The sequence below is a fragment of the Parasteatoda tepidariorum genome, chromosome 9, assembly GCF_982258835.1.
Source record: "Parasteatoda tepidariorum strain Cologne lab strain chromosome 9, Ptep-v5.0, whole genome shotgun sequence".
NCBI lineage: Eukaryota > Metazoa > Arthropoda > Arachnida > Araneae > Theridiidae > Parasteatoda > Parasteatoda tepidariorum.
The window spans coordinates 60,072,142-60,093,966 of NC_141763.1; the positions used below are offsets into that span (position 1 = coordinate 60,072,142).

At 26.5% G+C, this 21,825-nt stretch overlaps 2 protein-coding genes across 4 annotated transcripts in view; both read right to left on the bottom strand.

Moving 5' to 3' along the window:
• LOC139426666 (uncharacterized) overlaps positions 1 to 21,825 on the bottom strand; it is a 41,542-nt gene that overhangs the window by 16,106 nt on the left and 3,611 nt on the right. The window contains exons 1-2 of one of the 3 annotated variants that reach the window (XM_087151941.1): positions 18,870 to 18,992; positions 17,277 to 18,365 (exon numbers count right to left, since the gene is read on the bottom strand). In XM_087151941.1, coding sequence (XP_087008067.1) covers positions 17,495 to 18,343 — 849 coding nt within the window. In that variant the 5' untranslated portion in view covers positions 18,344 to 18,365; positions 18,870 to 18,992 and the 3' untranslated portion in view covers positions 17,277 to 17,494. Of the gene's footprint in view, positions 1 to 17,276; positions 18,366 to 18,869; positions 18,993 to 21,825 lie in introns of those variants that run through there. The other 2 variants (XM_087151942.1, XM_087151940.1) reach the window with 2 other exon arrangements.
• LOC147804102 (uncharacterized) lies at positions 1,836 to 9,754 on the bottom strand. The gene is made up of 2 exons (XM_087151937.1): positions 9,486 to 9,754; positions 1,836 to 2,913 (listed from the first exon to the last, which is right to left on the bottom strand). The coding sequence occupies exon 2, from the start codon at positions 2,889 to 2,891 to the stop codon at positions 1,968 to 1,970; it is 924 nt and encodes a 307-aa protein (XP_087008063.1). The 5' UTR covers positions 2,892 to 2,913; positions 9,486 to 9,754; the 3' UTR covers positions 1,836 to 1,967.

The window sequence follows — 21,825 nt, forward strand, 5'->3', positions numbered from 1 at the left end:
TGTAAAGTTAATTCATAATAACAGCTTTGAAAATTTTATTAAATAAATATAACTTATATAAATAAATATAACTTATTTATTGATTAATAATTGCATAAAGATTAAGTTACCACCGTTTTCAACATGTCTTTCGTTAAAGTAAGTAATCATGTAATGAAACAGAATTACATTGTATAAGAAAAGTAGGCCACTTTTAGTTTTAAGCCTTAAATTGAGAACAATAGTAGAAATAAACTCATAATAGTAGTTGAAAAAGCATTAAGAAAGAATTATAAATAACTATTACAAGTAAATAGCTTAAATAGATTAATAAATAAACAATTTTCAAATTGAATTACTTTTTAAAGTATTTTACACTCAGAACTTCCTTCTTCAAATTTTTCTTTTATTTATTATGAAAAAAAAAATTCAATTCAAATTATGCTTTGCAGTGCAACACGGAGAGCAATTTCTAAAATTTAATTAAGTTCTGAAGAAATCATAAAATATTGAATACTAATTAGCTTCATAGATATGATTAAGATATAAAAAGTAGTTTTGCTTTTTATTAACATATATTTTGTATAATGTATTATACATATATTTTTAATTTCTGTGTTAAAGAAGGATTTTTTTCTAAAATTGCTTTCTTTCTCTATACATATTTCTTCTTTTGTTATCATCTTTTTTTCTTTCTTAACAGTAATGTATTTTTAGTAATTTAGATTTTAATTTTTTTTGTTATAATAAAACTGATTTTTTTTTTAAAAAAAAGATATCATCTAACGATGAATTAACAACAATTAAATTTTTGCTTTAAAGTTAAAAGGTTAATAAATCCTAGACAGAATATTTGAAATCTATAAAAATATGAAAATAATGTATTATGAAAATTCATTAAGACATCTTACACTAGTTACCAAAATTCGGGAGTTCAATTTTTCTTAAAATAAAAACACTATATTTAGAAATGCACTTTAAAACTACCTTTTGTTTCATAACTACAAGTCCTAATATTAATGATTTATCAAACTTTTTAGATTTTATGTAATTCTTTACATAAAATCTAAAATTTTAAAAAATCATAAAATCATGAAATCTAAATTTTTAAAATCAGTAATTTCAGATGTGATTATCTTGTAGTTTGTTAATTTAAATGCATATATAAAGTTGGAATATGACACTTCAATAAGTTCTTGAAACAAGTTGTTTTGAAATAAACAGTGACTTGTTGTAATTTAAGAGAAATTTGAGTTTACTTTGATTTTTAATTTCAGGATTTTATTTGTACTTATTTATTAAAGATGTACTAAAACTAGCTTTGAAATTAATGCTAACTTGAACTTGATTCCATTTACAAACATATATTGATTATTTCACATTCATTATTTTGCTTCAGATACATAGTTACCTCTAAAATATTAATTTCGAAAATGAACAAAAAAATAATTTTTAAAGTTTTAAAATAATCACTGATTTAAACTAACGCTGATTGCAATTTTTTTAAAAATAATTTCTCAGTGCTACTGTTTGTATTTATTATTTGTGATTCACTTTGCATTCAGTCCTTTAATAAAATCCTGAATAAATTTATGCCTCCGTCAATTTAAAATCTTTCAAATTTATCAAGGCAAAAAAATGCTTTACTTACCATTATATCTTAAATGTCATGTAACAAAAAATTACATTTTTTACTTTAAAATACCACAATGTTGTTAATAATAATTCACTGTACATAGATTGAGAAAAAAATGGTAAAATTTCATGTAAAATTTTATTTATTTTAAAAAAGATATGACTCCATTTACAATTCTATAAAAGTTGTTTCTCAACAAAACTAAAAATTTACCTAGTGATTGACAAACACGAAATCGAATGCAAAATTTATAAAAAATATACTAAACAATTTTTTAGAAATACAGTAGATCGTATTAAAATCAAAGGGAATCTCACCCCGTGCAGGTGATCGTCATGAGTGAAATTAACATTTAACAACTTCCATTGAGACACTCAAACTCTACATTGTCGTATATTACATCCCCCTCAAAAATGGCAATAGAATCAGTGCAGTCAATTAATATGAATTCACCATCAATTAAGACATCAGGATCACTGGACTCGGCTTTATCAGAAGACTGCTTGTCAGATACTGGAGTAAACCCACACACTGGACAAGAAACATTGTAGTAGAACCAATTGTGAATACACTTATCGTGGAAACAGTGACCACAAGGCAATTGCTTCTCATCCAACTCTTTCAAGGTATTCAAGCATATGGAACAATCAATGTTGAATTCGTAATTCAGAACAACACTATCCAATATTTCTTTTTCAAGAACCTGCAGGTCAATTGATCGCTGGGAGCGAACTCTTCTTCGACGATGAATTGGCTTTTTAACTCGTCCTTTGAGTACACTATGAATTTTATCTGCTGGCCCATAATAATCCGATTCTGAAGTATCATCAACTTGGGTGGAAGGCATATGTGTACTTGTAACCATTATGTTAGGCGTAGGAGTGCTATGTATATCATCATCATCAGAATATGAGTTAGGCACTTGATTGCTATGGTTTTCAAATTTTCGAAAACATACAGGGCAAGTATCACTGTATTTTAGCCATTTGGATACACACGCGTTATGAAAAAAATGCCCACACGGCAAGAGATGCGGCCAGTCAAGTTCGATATTTAAGCATATAGCACAGTTCATACCTATCTCATAGTTAGCGACAGAGTTCCGCGATATTTCTTCTTCAATGATTGAATTGTCAATTGGACGTCGTGCACGGGTTCTCCGCTTCTGTTTGATTCGTTTCGTATTTGTAGTCTCCACCATTTCGGGAGTCTCATTCCTTGGTCGACGGTTCGAATCCCGAATTTCAAAGCGACTTGGACGTCTGCAACTCATCATGATATGAAGTTCTGTGTTAAGGCTGAAAAAAATAATAAAAATGTAATGGATTTAGCTTTTTTTGATTAAAAAATACTTAAAATATAAATACAATTGTGGTTGACGAAACAAGGAACTCTCTAAGAAAATTTTTTTAAAAAAACTTTGAAATTTAGAATATATTCCGGATAAAATGCATTCAGAAATATTTGAAAAATTGAGAAAATGTTTTAAATAATACCTTCGCATATTTTAATCAACAAACAGTTGTAAACATTGAAAAAAATTGAATTTCTTAAAACTGTGACTATGTCGTGGTTTTAGGAAAGTTTTTAAGAAAAATATATTTATTTGGAACGTGAGTTTTTTTCACGAATATTATATCTGTTCTAAATAGCAAATATAGTCCCCGTCGCGATTTCCTAATTCCTAAAATCAAAATATTTTTAAAGCATTTCACCTTCAATATTAAATGGTCTTTTTCTTCTAAACAATCAAAATTTATAATATAGCTATGGAAAAAAAAGTGAACACGAAACATTTATCTAACAGTAAAAAGAAAATTGGAAACCAAAATGTAGTTACATTTAAAATGGTTAACACAAAATTTACCCTTTTCTAATAATTACATTTAAATTTTCCTCAACGGTGATGAGTCATTCAGATCCATTTTTTAGGGTCATTTTTCAGTTTGTTCCAAATTCAGGACGTAATTTTTGAGTTCGATAAGAATGATATTACATAAAAAGTTTTATTTATGTAATATTTAAAGTGAGTTATTAATGTTCTTAACCTCTCGATTAAAACACTCAGGTTTTCTAATAGGTAAGACAACGCATACTCTTTGAGTTAGTTATTCGTTGGAAATTTGGAATGAATGTTTAATTCATTGAAAAGTAATAGCACTATCAATTAGTTAAACTCTGTATTTTCTGTGTCAAGGAAGCTATCTGCCTTTATTTCTATACTTTTTTTGATTTTTGACACAAAACAATATGTAAACAATATAAATAAATAATATAAAAAATAATATAAATAAATAATTAAATATCAAAAATCTATTACGAAAATGAGAGAAAGACAAGAATGGGTATACTGAATGCAACACATTTTATTTGGCTATCGATTTCACGTTCAATAAAGGATAGGCCAGGAGTGACAATTATTTATCAAAATAACATTACCGTTCATCATTAATTCCGTATTCAAGAATTTTGTAAAAATTAAAAAAAAGAAAGATCTCAGTCGTTTCCTTCTCTTCTTTTAAAAAATCTTCATTTATTAGTCCAACGATTTAAGTTTGGAAGTCCTTGAAAAAATTCAAATTAGAGGTCAACTTATTATTATTTTCTGAATCCAACCAATGATATTTTGGATATTTTTAGTAAAAAAATTTAAATTTCACGCTAAACTTGCTGAATAGAACTTTCCAATGCTTCCTTTTTTTAAACTTTTTAGCTCAATTTTTGTTTATGCAAATTTTATATTTGCATCGACATTTTAAAGAGTCAAATTATAAATTTTGACGCCACTAAATATTTAACGAAAAATACCCTTTAATATTTTGGTTTTAAGGGATGAGGCATTTGAGAGGGGAGACTAGTTCTGTTAGTTAGAATAATTCTAAAAGTAAGGAAAGAACTGAGTTATCATTATTTGCATTAAAATTAAAAAAGTTTGACCCAAGAATCGTGAAATTATTATGAACACAATATACTATTTAGAGTGAAAATTATATAAGAAATTTTTAACATTTTTCGAGAGAATTTTTTTTCTCCACTCCGCAAGAGTATAGAAAAAAAAAACTGAAATTTTTTTTTAAAAACTCAATTTATTCCCTCTCAATGTCCTTTTCTGACAAATAAAATTAAATAGTAAACTATACATAACTCAAATTTACTGTTTTGCAAGAAAACTAACAATATATGGTAAAAAAATATATATATTCAAGTAGTTTTCAAAAAAAATCCTTCTGCTTTTTTTTCGTTGTATTTGATCGCCTGTCTACCAAATAAAATTAAAATAAGATAAATTATAAATGCAACATGAATGTGTCTAAATAACATTCAAAGAATAATTTAAGTAAATTAAAAATCTAAAATTGGAACTAATAAGTTTTAGGAACATATTTTGTTTTGGATGCTAATTTTTTTTTAAAAAAAGTGCTCAATACAAAATTGCAGGTTTTGGTAAGTAAAAATTTTAAATAACTTCTGAACCATTAGCTTCATCTCTTTTGTTTTGGTCTCATTTGATATAGCGTAAAAATCTGCATAGAAAATGAAATATAATTTGCATAGGCAGGTATTTTAGACTCTAAAGTAGGCACTAAAAAAAATTATATTTCTTTATTATTCGTATGTATTATATTCTTTATAATTCCAAAATTGCAATCTTTTGCCTCATAAAAAATAAATTCGAAACGACATCTTGCTGGTCTTATAGTATATTTGAATATTCTTCCTCTTTTTAAAACCCTCTTCTCTCACAGAAAGATGAAGATGGCGGTTAAGGAAAATTCAAAGAGAAAGCAAAATTTAATGTATTCGACATGCCACAAATTTAAAACGATTTCCATCTGTTCTCTAACTGCCCCAGGATACAACTATTTTATTGAACAGTCCAATTTATAGCTACTAATTGTTTTTCGACAATTTTTTTTTCAAAAAAAGACTCCTTTTTTTTCTCCGTAGTATGTAAAAGCAATAAAATTTTTACTTCAAATGTATTAATGACTATTACATACATAAATAATACACATTAATAACAATATTGTAAAACATTAATAACTATTTTTCTAAAATATATATAATTTACAAATATACAGTAATCGTTGTTTAATTTTCTTAAGTTGTCTTTATGCAATTATTTAAAACTTACAGGATTTTAAACAGATAAATTAAATGATACTGTATAAATTTTAAAAAAAATTTTGAACCGATTTTGTTCGTAGAAAAAAAAATTTCTAATCTGAATGCCCAAGGACTGGAATTTTTTTTCTGGAAATGTCATCATCATTTCTCCTCCACTGCGAATCCACTTCTCCTCTTGCTAAAAAACTCCATTTTAATTTACTGTTAAATGTACCAGCACTCAGGGATCAGTGCTTTTTATCGTAAAATCCATTTTCACAGTAAAACTTTAAGGCACAAAAATCTGATAAACAGTAATCTTTACAGTTATATTTAGTATAAAATCACTGGCTTCATAATTTTTAAAATGATAAGGGCGATATTCAAAATTTTTTTGATCTTTAATTCGTGTCTTATATTTCGATTCTTCGCATATTCTTCAGGTCTTTATTAATTTTTAATTTAAATTGGACATAAAACGTTGTTTCGATCTCAAGAAAAAATAACATTTGGTAATGCTGTGCAGTTACGTTAAATAAATTCTCATTAGCTCTTATCGGGGACTTATTTACATTCCATTTATGAATTTCTGTAGAACTTAAATCATTACTATAATTCTAATAAAATAAAATTAAAGGCCATTATTTCTCATCAATTTGATCTTAATGATATTAAGAGGCCATTATAGCTTATTTAGTATCTTTTTAGTAATGAAATATTGTCTTTTTCGTTGCAAACTAACAACTTAAATGAATGGATAAAAATTGACAATTAAACTGACTGACTGTTATTTAATAACAACATGAAATTTGTTGTTATAAAAATTATCAGAAAAAACGTACTCATTTAAATGAAAAAAAAACAAAAGTAAAGAGTAATGAAAATTAATATTAATGCAACAAAATTGTTTTAAAAATTTCGTCCGTAAGTTACGGAAATAGAAAATTTGGATCATACATTATAGAAATAAGTTCATTAAATTTGAATGTAACTATTCTAATTAATTGTATTATTAGCGAAATAATCCTTTGAAAAAAATCGAATTACTTGAACAAATTTAATTGATATGAAAAGCATGCTAAAACTACCTACAATGGACAAGTATATACTATACTATTGTATGGATACTACTCGCTCGATGGGTTTACTAACAATTAGTTAAATTATTAGATTGACAAACTCGAAAGATATAATTTTTTTCCTGAAAAAGTTTCTAAAAGACTATATACTAAGACAAGCAATAAAGTTTCAAAAAAAGCTTAACTAAATACAACACTTGATTACTTTTCTGAGTAAAAAACTTAACTGAGTAAAAATTGGGTTGCAAAAAAAACCTCAAGCAATCTATCCTCATTTTTTTAAAATGTCATACATGTTTAAATTAAAAATCAATTCATGTGTAAATGCAGATAGAAAAACGATTTTACAAAAAATAATAAATAAATAAAAATTACACAAGTTATGAATTTTGCTAACGTTTTAAATGCTACTTTGGATAATGGAATAAAACTCAATCTTTATAGATACATTAGAAAGTACGATTACATTGAATAGTACATAATTAAGTTTGAACACAATTTAGTTCACATTTAAAACTTTATTTAATTCAACTTAACAAAAGCTATCCCTTAAACAATATTTAGATATGAATACGTTTAACAGTAAGTTGAATTAAATATTGTTTAAATGCTGAGTAGTGAAATAAAATATGAAGACAAAACAAAGAAATGAAAGGACAATGACAACGTTTGAATAAAAATTAAGAAATAACTAGAAGAACAATAAGTGGAATAAAACCAATTCGTTTAAAAAAAAAAACATAATATCATTTAACTGAATAATATTTTGTAATATTAATTTTCATAAATTCTTTAAAAATATTTAGAACTAAGCACTGAGTTACTTAAATAAGCCCATTTAATTTCATTCTAATTAAAAAAAATCATTATATTTCTAATTGAAAATAATTGAAATGAAACATTGAGTTACATACGTAAATTTTACAATTCTCTATTTAACCTCACAAAAATGTCCCCTTGAAATAAAATAAAAAATGCAGCAAATTAATGAATTCCTAACACTTAAATGTAAATGAATTGATAACTCAGCGTATACAAAATGGAATAAAAGCTACCTAATAATAATACACCTCAACATTCCATTTAATTAAATTCTTTTTAACAAAAATCAGTCTTTATCTATTAAAAAATATTTCATATTAAATATTGAGCCAGCTACGTTTAATTTTAATACCCAAATAAATTGAACAGTAATTAATTTTAATTCAACTTCACAAAAATTTACCCATTAAATGAATAACTGAGAGTATAAAAAATGGAATAAAAGCTATATTTATAAAGATATAGCACAAATTACAATTTAATTAAATTCTAGCAAACAGAAATCAGTACATAAAAAAATATTTAAAATTAAATATTGAATTATACCTATATAAATTTAACTGCACTTTTATTTTAATTTAACTTCACAAAAATATGACTCTCAAATTAAAAAAAAAGAAAGTCAAACTATAATATTAATATTCTTAACAATTAAATATAAATTGATGGTTAACTGAGGGTGAACAAAATGGAATAAAAGCTACTTCTATATTGAAAAACAAAGGAGTTTTCTTCAGAAAACAACCAAGCTATAAATTTTGACAAAGCTTTAATAAAAAGTAGCAAATAACTGGGAAAACTTTTAAATTTTTAAAGTTAAATTTAAACATTGAGTTACCTATATAAATTAAACAGGGTTTTCATTTAATTTAAATCCGCAAAAATACGTCCTTTAAATTTTAAAGAAAAATGCTGAAAATTCAAATATTAACATACATAACACATACGTATATCATGGTGGTTAACCGAGAGATGACAAAATGTAGTGAGAGCTACCTTAGTTAAATTCTCTTTTTTTTTTTAAAAAAAAATCAGTCTATTTAAAAATATTTCGCTTCAAGTATGGAATTACTTAAATTCAATATTAATACCTAAATAAATTCAACAGCAATTTATTTTAATTCAACTTATCAAAAATTTACTAACAATTTACAAAAAATTTACTAAAATAATTATATCCCTAACACTCAAATATAACTTGGCGGGACAAACTAAGATAAGAGAGATAGCTTGAGAGTGGACAAAGCCATTTTTATAAAAACAGAACAAAACATGCTATTTAATTAAATTCTATTTAACAAATTACCCTATTAGTATCTAAATTTAATAATACTTGAATAAAATCAACACAGTATTGTTTTTTAATTAAACTCACAAAATTTACCCCTTAAGTCAACAGAAAAAAACATTAATTTTCCTAAATATAAATACATATTCGAAGATAATATGAATTGGAGTTATTATAAATAGGTCATTTAAATACAAATTGGCGATTAACTAAGAGTGGCTAAAATCGAATAAAAGAAATTTTTATTAAAATGCAATGAAACGTACAATTTAATTTATTTCTATTCAACAAGTATCAGTATAAATTTATTTCAAAAAATTTCAAATGAACATGAGGCTACTTAAATAAATTCAAAAACAATTCATCTCAATTCAACTTCATAAAAAGATACTCTTTAACTTAAAACACCGAATTATTTTAACAGTATTGTAGACGGTATAAACAGAATGAAAAATGTTTCTAATCTTAAAATCGATAAACATATCATAATTTCAATAAGCCCACAAATTCAGTAATGAAATGTAATAAATTATAAACTCACAAAAATTAAAATGAACCATTTAAATGTACTTACTCTATTTAAGGTCAGGATGAAGACGTTAATTATTGCTGTAGAATCTCGTAGCTGATGCTCCGTTTTTTGTCGAACTGCTCCACGGATAAAATAGAAAATGTTTCTTCACCACAAGATGCTTCACAGACGATTTCTGAAGACCAAATGGTCAAGACTTTCTAAGAGATGTACTTTCAATACTTCACGAATACCAATTAATTGCACAATAGTTCTTATCTGTTAACTTCTAACCAATCGGGTACACACCCAGCTTCATCCATGTAGAGGCAGTACCCCCCCCCCATCCATTGAATACAGTTTCAACCCCGTTTTAACAATAAACTTCATTTTAACACCATATTACCCATTTATGAGAAATAGACTGATAAAGAATTCTACAAGAGCTGGAAAGGAAATCGAAGTGAAACCTGGGTAAGGGAGTATGAGAAAGGAATACTTGGACCACCATGATTTCCACCCTTTTTTGCTTCATTTTGTATTTGAATTAAATTATTTATATTATCTTTGTTTGACCATAACTTAACAGAATTTAATGATGGTCATCCGTCTTCGGATTAATGTCTTTGGAAGAAAAAGACAAATAATAATATGATATCTCTGCCCTATTAAATATGAGGAAAATGCACAAAATTTTTAAGATCAATTGACGAAGTATTTGCAAAAATTAATTTAAAACAATAAATCTTTTTAGTTTAGATCACGTCTCAAATTTTGACCAATTTCGTATCAAATATTGGAGAAAAAATGAAAACAAACAAATTTTCATTTCGATATTTTTAACTATCGTAATAATTAACAAAAATATCAGAATTACAAGTTTTTAAGAAAATTAAAGTCTAAAATTTTGACCATTTAATTTGCATCAGATATAAAGAAAAAGGAAAAAAATCATTTCAATATTTTTTATCTATCAGGGTAATTAGCAAGAAAGGCAGTATTGCTAAATAGCCCATCTTATCAAAATGAAAGACGCAAATTTTGACTGTGCGTTTCTGATCAGACGTAAGAAAAACTAAAAAAAAGTTCACTTGGACATTTAATAATTATCGGGATAATCAGGTAGTAGTTACCCCAATTAAATTCTGCTAAATAAAAAGTTTGAAACAAAGATGTAAGACTCAAATTGTAACCATATGTTTCGGACCAAACCGAGGAAAAAACTAAAAAAAAAAAAAAACTCACTTAAATATTTTGCAATTATTGGAATAATTAGGTAGTAATTATCACAATTAAACTTTTTTATGAAAAATCTTTTTTGTGTGTATCTAAAGTTCCATAAATTATAAAAAATAAATAAAGAATATTTTTTATTTATGCAAAACTTAAAATCATTGATAATTACATTGTTAGAAAAACTCATCTAAAACTTTAACTAGTATAAATTTTCCATGTTTTCTTTTATTTTCATTTTAATAAAAAGCAATTTTTTTACGTATCAAGATATTGAGTAATGTATTCTATTCTTATACTTTAGATGAAAAATAATCAAGCAAATCCTGCCGATGTTGTAAACTTCAATATCCTAATAACATGAATCGAAAAATTTAAAAGCCTTAAAAATATATATATTTTTATATTTCTTTACTAAGCGTAGTAAATTAATTTTAATATATATTTTTCCTAGTTATCAAAAATCTATCCATGGCAAGAATCAAAAATTTTCATTATAGGATACTTCCTAATTTCGATATCAAAATGTTCTATTTCGTTACGTTACGTTAAATAACATTAATAGTTTAAAAATAATACTATTTTTTTAACTCTTCAAATCAATAACAGCATATTGGCATTCTTAAGATACTAAATAATATATAATAATAAATATAAAAATAGTTGCTACATACAAAGACGGAAAGAGAGATAGAAAAATATAAAATATTTAAGTATTAGTACATACATTTATAAAACAACTTTTGTTTATGATAGTTTCCTTTTGCTATTTAGTAAAAAAATTTTATCTCATTTCAAAACGTGTTTTAAAACAATTGGATATTTAAAAAAAACATGTCGTTGGTTTAAAGCATCAATAATTTTATTATTCATTTTTTTTATTTCCTAATTTTTTTCTATGAAAAATAAAAGCTATTTATGATTTCTATATGTAGATCATTTTACTTTAATAATTCTATTTGTATAGGGGAGAGGGGGGACATGTGAACATGGTATGTTTTACCAATATGATTTGAAATAAAAAATCTCGAAAAAATTTCAATTGATGGCAGTACTAGTTTTACCTCTCTGCAAAACTTTCAGAACAATGAGACATTTTGTTGCTCGATTCTGACAATTTCTTTGTATCAGCTGGTGTTGTATATATTATAATCACTCGCTTCTGCAAGTGAAAGCATAGTACAAATCAACTAATAAACTAAAATTAACTATGGCAGACCATTATATGAGGTAATTCAGGTAAGTTTATGACAATTATTTTTTTTTTACTCAATTAAAAATTCTTTATTTTTCAAGTTGGGTTTGAGAAGGATGATGGGGGCACTTGTGAACAAAACAACTGGGGCAGATGTGAACAGTTCACATGTGCCCCTACATAGTTCTAAGATTATTATCCTCAGAATATTATAAGTTTAAAAAATATGCATGCATTTAAAATTATTATTATTTAATTTTCCATATTTAATTTATTAATTTCTTCTTAAAAAATTTTTTTTTAATGGTTAATCGCGCATTACGCTTATTAACTGATACACCTGAGAAAGATAGAATTGCTAAAGCTGCAAATGAAAAGATAGAAAAAAATGAAAAAAAATCATGACAGAGTATTAGAGAAGAAAGAAAAAGACCCATTACAACTCCTGAGGAACATGAAGTTGCGAAAAGCCCAACAGCAGAAAAATTATTGTACAGCAAAAAATTATTTTCTTATTGACAGTACTGTTGCACAATTTAAATTCACATAGAAAGCTACGACCCCCTCAGTATAATGCGTATCTATATCTGTTATATTAAAAATTTCTTTCTTTGGAATATGATGATTGCTTTGTGTTTTTAATCTTGTTCATATGTTCCCCAAGCATGTTCGTATGTACCCCAGGCATGTCACATGTGCCCCCAATAAGGGCACATGTGAACAATTGAAGTCATTTTTCTAAAATATCATAAAGTAAAGAAATATATTATTGAAAAATCTCAAAAAATTCCATAAGACGAAGCAAAGACTATTTAAACATATAGATTTCTTCATTGTGAGAAATTGATAATATTTTTTGAAAAATGAAGAAATAAAATAATTTGCTCACATGTGCCCCCCTCTCCCCTATACCTTAAATAACATTTAAAATGTAGCTTTAGTTTTCATCTTAAAAAATAAACGAAATTTAAAGGCATAGAAAGAACACCTTTTAAAAAAGGAGTTGCAATATTTACATCTTAAGAAGACCACCTAAGCGTCACAGGAAACTAAAACATCATTGTTATTTGAACTAAATAATTTTGGGGAAAATACCACGTATCTTGATATTGTAGGAAAAACAATGATGAACAGAAATGTATGGGGAACAGAGTTAATAATTTCTGAATTTACTTTCACTCATTTGAAAAACTATAATTGTTACTGCATAATAGCATTCTTCCTTCAAAAAAAATTAAAAGAAAGTATGAATCTGAAATAGGAATGAATCAGAAGAAACCACTAATCAAACTTAACAATAAATTTCTTAAATCAGCTATTCCTATTTTTTGAAACCACACATGCTTCAGGCTTTAAAGAAATTATTTTTACTCCAAGAAGGTTTTTCTATTTTCCTTGTGCTATTGTGTTAAAGATTGTTTAGGCCAAACACAACCCATCTATTCAAGTTTGTAGTTTTAAGATCCACGCGTCTTCTGTCACTGTGTTATTGATCAAAAACATCGCAATCTATCTACATTCCCACATTTTAAGGTGCACTAAATAAGTAATCAATCATTACGCATGACAGATCTCCCAGCGAGTGCTGGTTTAAAATGCAGTGAATTAAGGGGTTATTTCCTGCTAGATGTCACTTAAGAGGACGCTATAACGCGGGATAAACTTTTCATTGCTAATTCTATCTCCCCTCTATAACTAATTTAAAATTTAACGTATAGAAAAAACAAGTCCAAGCAAACTATAAAATTCATAATTTTTTTTTTAAATTCCATCTACTTTTAATCTTAGTTTTTCTATTAAATGTGTGGTAATAGGAACTATAATTTTGAAAAATGGAATTGTATGAAACCGGTACCATAATAAAGGAACAAATTATCGAATGAATGGTTTAAATACCATATGATTATATTTTGGTACGAAAATAATTATTTTTCCACCAGAATGGCATTTTCAGACGAATACTTTTCCCATTTAATAAAAAGAATTCAAGCTGCTAATGATTTATATACTTGACTCCCTGCCTATCAGAATGATGTCTGCTCTGTGAACTTAATTTCAAGTTAAAATTTTCAAATTCATTAATAGCAATAGTAAAATTGATTACAGCATTTATCATATTTTTCTATAATTGTTTTAATTGAACAAGAACTACATTTTTTAATTAACAGAAGAGTTTGAAAACATAAGCGCATTCGTTTGATTCATTAAATTTAAAATTAAAGATGAAAAAACTTTTGAAAGTTTACTTATTTCTTTGTTTCTTTGCTGTAAAGTTCATTTTAAAATATATAGAACTTTTTTCGATAGGTATTGAATATGTATTTTCCTTAAGGAATGATCATTAAAATTAAATTATAATAAGCATTCTATTATTTATTTAAATTCACTCTCAGTTTTTAGTTGGATTCCTTTGCTCTTCTTGATTCGTAATTTTCTTAACTCACACTCTTTCGATACCTCTATGAAATATAATTTACGAATGCCATTTTTTTCTTTCGTGTTATTCCTAGGCCTTCAATACTTAAGAGAATATAAATTTATAGCTATTCAGATAAGAAAAAACAGAATTTTTTACAATTTTAACTGTATACCCAACAAAACTTAATTTAAAAAAAACAGCGATAATAAATTTATTAAAGAACAGTTGTGTCATGTTTTGATATAGTAATGCTTCCATTCTTGTGAATTTGACCATAAAAAGTTGAGATAAAAGTACTTTGATTTTATAAGTATCATTATAAGTAACAGTCGGTGTACCTCATTTAATTTTAATTAAATAACAATTAAAAAATATCGTAATTCATTGCTTTAAATTAAAAAACATAAAATTTTAAGTGCAAAGATGAATTGTAGATTTTGCATTTAAAGTTGACCGCTTGAGGGACACAGAAAACTTAAGTATTATTGTCAGTCGGCCATATCCCTATCATTCGGACAGCATCGCAGAATTCATGGCCTTTCATCCCCAGTTTTTTCAGAATGCCGTTTTTTTTAACTGGAACTCACTGATAGTTAAAAGACAGGAAGGGGGGATATACGTTGCCCTTAACTCTATTCAAAATCATAAGTTTGCGGAGATAGAGCAATAGGTGTTAACAAATTGCTGATTACCACAAAACTACACGCTTCTCAAGAAGAGAAGTTTAGCACTTTTGGCGACTAATAAACGTATTCTACTTTTTTATTTTTTCTCTTCTCCCCAATGATATCATATAACTGAATAATTATAATATTTTGATTTAGCTTTATCATTAAAAAATATTTGCAGTGCATTAGTTTTGAAATGTTCTACTAGTTGATTTTTTTTATTAAATTCGTCATTGCATTATTACTTCTCCTCTAATGTAGGTGACTTAACAAGATCTAAAGAAGGAATGGAGCAAACAATTTCAAAGCAATTTCGAAATATTGATTTAGTTTTTAAAATTACAAAATTAGGAATCAATATTTTTTTAAAAAATGCAAAAATGCTTTAAAAGTGAAAAGTTACCTTCGTAGCAGATTATAAACTCAAATAGGAAGAGAATGATTCTAGTGATTCATTGTTGAATAATTTTTTTCTTAACATGTATTTTTTCTTCTTAAATCCTTTTACGTTTTCATCGATATATTATGTGATTCAAATTTTAACTCAAATATGTTTCGCTCTTTTCAAATTTAAAGCTTCGGTTAAACATACTTAAAATTTATACTTATATCATATCTTTTGTACATTGAGACAAGATTCTCAATGAGTAAATATGGTTAATTAGCATTATTAAATAGAAATTTTTTCTAAAATGATCATTATTTTGTTATTACTAATTTTTGAGTTACAAAATTTCAAATTCTATCCGAAAAATACATTAACGATTCAAAGGCAGGAAAAAATTCCAAAATCAAGAGTCAAAATTTGATCCTTGATTCCGGAAGTTACTTAGTTTGGCATTCATCAAAATCACAATTTTATAAGCGTCTTATAAAATTATTACTTTAAATTCTTCTTAATGTTCTTAGGGGTGATAGGAATACATTGTAATTATTTGGAGCACTTTCCTGGCATTCTTTGTACCTTTTTCTCGTCGTAATCAAAAAAGGAAGAAAAAAAAACTCTGTTCCTTCTGAAGATTTCTTCCTATGCCACTAAGCGGCAACGACATTTAATTTGAAGCCTAACTAATACATCAAATGTTATAAAATTTAGTTCAAATTCAGCTTTTTTAACAGTATTTAGATGTTGCATAAAATCCAATTTTAAATAAATTACATATGATGCACCTTTTTCTTCAGAAAATATAGAATCGATTAATCAATTTAGAAAATTAATTATTTTTCTTTTGCCATATTGTGCATTTTAAGCATTTGGTTAAAGTGTACTCCATAGTGAAGGGCACGAAGCAAAAGATCGTTTTAAAGAAAATAAATTTATTATTTTCTAAATAAAAAATAAGCGAAAAAAAACAGTTTAAAATCAGTTGGAGTACAGACTCCAAATAAGTAAACAGGAAAATATCCGTGTTCATAAAGGTAAACAAATTTGTGATTGCATATACGTCATTTTCTTCACCCAAAACTGTTTCTAAACATCGAAAAGGGTTCGAACAATATCAGGTGGGCTATGATATGCGTTTTGTAACCATTATTTACTTCAATGTAACTTGAAAAATTTAAGTATTAGGAACAAATTTGGAAAGTTTATTTAACGTTTTTAAACTTCACTTACTTGTAGGTATTCAAAAATTTAAGATTTTGCTTTAAAGATCCATTTTTCTAAAGGCAAGAGTTTTTTTGTAATAGCAATCTTAAAATCAATAATTAGTTTTATACAACAAATCTACATTCTATACTTTCTGTAAGTTCTTATTTATTCTAATTCTATAAGTTTTCTTTTGTATAAAACTTATTCTGTTTTTACATTTCTTGAAACATAACATGTGTGCATACATGATTTTAGATTTTTGTATCCCTCTAAAATTTCATTACATTTAATTACATTCATTACATTCCAACTCTCTTTAAGTAATATAATAATTTCCTATTAGTTTATCAAAGGAAAAAAATAAATATCCTTTTACTATTTAAGGTTGACATTTTAATTTTTTTGCTTTTTTGAATAATTATAAAATATAAAATAGTAAAATTTTATTCTTTTAGCAATGAAATAAATTTATTTATAATACTATAAAAGTAACGTGCAATAAAAATTAATCATAGTGTCTTGTCAAAAATTAAATGTAAACATGAAAAAAACTAACTATACAATAAGAACCAAATAACTATACATGTACCGATATCCCATAACATTTTAAGCTTAACAATGTACCTCTCTTTAAATAATGTAATAATTTCCTATTAGTTCATCAAAAGGAAAAATGAATATCTTGAAAAAATTAAAGTTGACATTTTAATTTTTTTATGTTTGATGGAATAAGTATAAAATAGCAAAATTATAATATGGTAAAAATTTATTCATCATTTAATTTTTTCAGCAATGACATGAAATTAATTTGCATTCCAATAAAATTAATTAGCATTAAAAATCAATGATAGACATTATGTCAAAAATTAAATGTAATAATGAGAAAAAATGAATATACAATTTTTTTTTACAAAAATACAGACGATAATACTCAAATCATAGGCAAACTAATCGTTAAAATAACGTTTAAACACTTTCACTGAGACTCTCAAACTCTACATTGTCCTGTATAACATCTCCCTCAAAAATGGCAATAGAATCAGTGCAGTCAATCAATATGAATTCACCATCAATTATGATATCAGGATCACTGGACTGTGGTTCATCAGGTGACAGCACGTCAGAAACACCACATACTGGAACACAGTTTTTCAGAAAGACACTATCCAATATTTCCCTTTTAAGTGCCATGTGTTCAATCGATTGCAGGGCTCGAACTTTTCTTCTGCGATGAATAGACTTTTTAACTCGTCCTCTGAGTACACTACGAACTTTATCTGCTGACCTACAGGTATCCAATTCTGAAGTATCATTAATTCGGGTGGAAGGCATATGTACTCTCGTAGCCAAAGCGTCAGGTATGGGATTTCCATGCATGTCATCATTAGAATGAGAGTTAGGCACTTGATTGGTATGAACTTGATTTTCCCAATTTTGAAAACATACAGGGCAAGTATTATTGTGTTTCAACCAATTGGATACACACACGTTATGAAAAATATGCCCACATGGCAAGAGATGTGGCCAGTCAAATTCGGTGTTTAAACACAGAGCGCAGTCCTCAAAATCACTTAACTCATTGCTTCGTACAGATTTATGCGATGCCTCTTCTTCACGTGGACGGCATACAAGAGCTCTCTGTTGGCGTTTGATTCGTCTTTTACTTGTGGTACTGGCACTTCTTGCAGGTGCATTTGTCTCAGCCTTCAACGTGTTTGAGTCCTGGATGTTCTTGATCTTCTCTGGTGTTTCAAAAATAATTCTACGATACGAATTTCGAATTTCCAAAAACCTTGAGTGACTGCAAGTTGTCATGATCTAAGATATTATTCAAAGCCTGAAAATAAAAAAAGGGTACAATTAAAAGTGGGAATACAAAATTTCCATTTATTAAATTATTCTCTTCTTTGCTATGAGCAAATTCCTAATTGAAAACAAGGCCGAAATGTTGATTAATTACTAACATAATCAAGCTAATAATTTACTAAATTAGTCATTATTTAAAGTTTTTAATTTATGTATAATATTTATTATATTTACAATTTTCCTCTATGATTTATTTGCTAATTTCAGTTATTTTTATTTGTTTACTAATTTCAATTATAGTAAAATTTCAGGAAATCTGATATTTTAAATTCAAAATGTTAATTGCATAATTCTTGTTAAGAAGCAAATTCTTTTAATGCCTCTTAGCTTACATTTAGTATTTATATTTCAAACCATTTAGTAAAATAAGTACAGATTTAAAGTACACTTGTAGTCCTGTCAATTGCCGATGAAACAGTCTTTCGAGTAATTGGAATGTAATTCATTTGTTAAATATAAATTGTTATGTACAAACCCAAGGAGATATAGATTCGTTCGATATTCAAAGTTGATAACTAAGCAAATTTTATCTATCTTTGACGGCGTTTGAAATTACCACGGAACTATTATCAGGCTTTACATGTTTGTCTAAATTGTTTCTAAGTCTTAGTGACTATAATCATTTCAAATGAATTTTATTAAACTAAAATAAAATTTTAAAGCATTTCATCAGCTATTCAAGATATGTCCAAGAAGAAAAAGCATTTAAAAAAAATTTATATTGTCCAGATAAATTACAGAAAATATGTGTGTTACTCTTTTAAAAAAGTAACGTAAAAATTGAAAACAGGGGACAAAAAAAGAAAAAACAAGTAAAAATCTGCTATGCATGAGTTTGCAGGAAACTTTTTAACTATCATTTTGCCTGAATTTTGAGCAAATAGACTTCATTTCCTAAATCACAGTCTTGAAACAAAAAAAAAAAAAACAAGATTCTGTGATATAAACGAAAAGAAACTCAGTGGCGCGACAGCCCATAGAGGGCCAAAGCCTACTGTGCCCATCTCAGTTTTCCTGATCTTGGGCTCTGGGGTGCAGGAGCAGATGATCGGGTTAGGCGGTCAGCCAAACGCTGAACCCCCAGTGTTTAGTTCCCAAGCATGCTTGGTATTCATTTATCCACCCACTTATGGGATGAAAGGGTGAGTCAACCTTGCCCGGACTGAGAATCAAACCCCGGACCTGTGGCACGGGAGGGCGAAGCGCTACCACTAAACCACCGGATGTCAGAGATATGAAAACATTAAAAAAAAGCTTTAATCAACCTTGTTTATAAATTTTCCTAAATCTGCTGCATACAAAATTTTTCAAAATTAGTTACATTTAATTTCGTATCAGGTGTTTTAAATAACATAAACTAACTTTATTTCTTAAACAACAGCCTGAAATTTCAATGCAAAACGGCTAGTAAACTTCTGAGTTAAAGCTCATTATAGAACGATTTCATTAATTTTATTTTAAAAATATTTTCATACTTTACAATATAAAATGCCAAACGTTTCAAATACACTTAACTAATATTATTCCCTACATCAGAGTCTAAAATTTGAAACAAGATAATAAAAAAGATCCAAAGCTTTCCAAAACTTTCCTAAATTTTAATTAAAAAACCATTTAAAACAAATTTATATACTTTACTATATAATATAATATCAAATATTCTAAATAACATTTCTAATATCTTTTTCTAAACTGCATTCCAAAATTTGAAGAAACGAAGAAAAAAAAAAAGAATCGACATTATTCTGATGCAAAAAATCCTAAAAAGGTTTTCATAAAATTTAAGTAAAATTTTCGATAAAACATATTTTGTAATTTTATGTATAATATAATATTATACATTTTAATTATCATTACTGACATAACTAATTAAACAACTCCTTAAAAGAAAAGAAAAAAAGTCTTACAACATTTCTGAGGTCAAACACTTAATATATTGCACTCACGAAATTCAGAAAAGGGTTCAATTAAAATTTATCTTTATACATTGAAATATAAAATCGTACAAACGTACTAAATTACCTTACCTAATATTATTTCCCAAACAAAAATCTAAAATTCTAAAAAAAGTAATGACAAATTTCTGGTTTAAGTAACATTAAAATAATTTGTCAAAAAATTTTATTCAAGTCTTAATGGAAATATATCTTTATACTTAATAATATGATATTTTATTTATTCATAATATATAATATTTAAACAAGATTAACTAAGATTATCTCCTAAACAACACTCTAAAATTTGAAACAAAATGACTGGCATGATTTTGAGACAAAAAATATTTCATAAATTTTGTTATAATGAAGAAGAATATTTCTCAGTTGAAAACATTAGCGTGATCTTCAAATGAATAACTTTGAACTGATAAAACTGTTAAGTCATTAAACTGCTAAAAAGGAAGATCCAATCGCTACTAAGGAATTTGTTTCTCCGACAACATTTTAATTGTGTTAAAAACTATCATCATGTGTAAAAAAGTGCATATTTTACAACTCATATTACTTTTATACATTGATTATTAAGACTAAAAATGTTACTCTTTTCATTTAAAGTGTGTCTCTATCATAGGGAAAGTACTCAGGTTTTCCCTGTTTCATGAGGCAAAACATTATTATGTTGCTAACTTTCAATTTATACCTAAATTTATTTTAAAAAAAGTTAACACTTGGCTTATCACTACTTTAAAGTATATAGTTCTGAGATTTTAAAATGACCTAAATATGAAACTAAAGTTTCTCTTTAAATGTATTATGATCCATTTTATAAACTTAAAGAGTTTTAAATTCTCAGAGGCATTAAACATAATTTCAAACTAATTAAGAATTTTTAATATATTTAAACCTAACAAAAATGACAACATACCACAAAAATGGCAATATACCATTTAATTTTTTTTTCTTTTTGCACACTCTAAAGAAAGTAATAATTTTAAACAACGCATAACCTTCAATTCTAACCTAGATGTACTAAAAAGGGATTGGCTGGAATATTAACATTAACTTTAGAGAGCCCCATTGCTGTATAACTCTTGCACAGATTATTCGGTCTTGAAATACATCTTGGTGCAAATAAATAATCAAATTACACCTAGATGTATATCCGATATATTATAGAACAGACCAAATATTTAATTTCAAGATAGACCAATAGCAAAATTATTACTAAAGCTCCTCGGCAGAAATTACCAATATTTCTTGGTGTTTCCATAGATTCAAAAACACGAGCAAATATTACCACATTCTTGTAGTTTTAAACACACTTATTCTTTCAGTGTATAATTTCCGCAAATTCTACAACGAGGTATTTTAAATCTAAATAGAATAGTTTTATAACAAAATGTCAGATTATCACTACAGTAAGATCCATTGTCCTTAAAAATTCTCATTAGTCTCCGATTTTACATATTGATTGATTAAATTATGAAATGACAT

Coding starts and splice junctions, on each gene's coding strand:
- LOC147804102 (XM_087151937.1), bottom strand. CDS start 2,891: ATGATGAGTTGCAGACGTCCAAGTCGCTTTGAAATTCGGGATTCGAAC.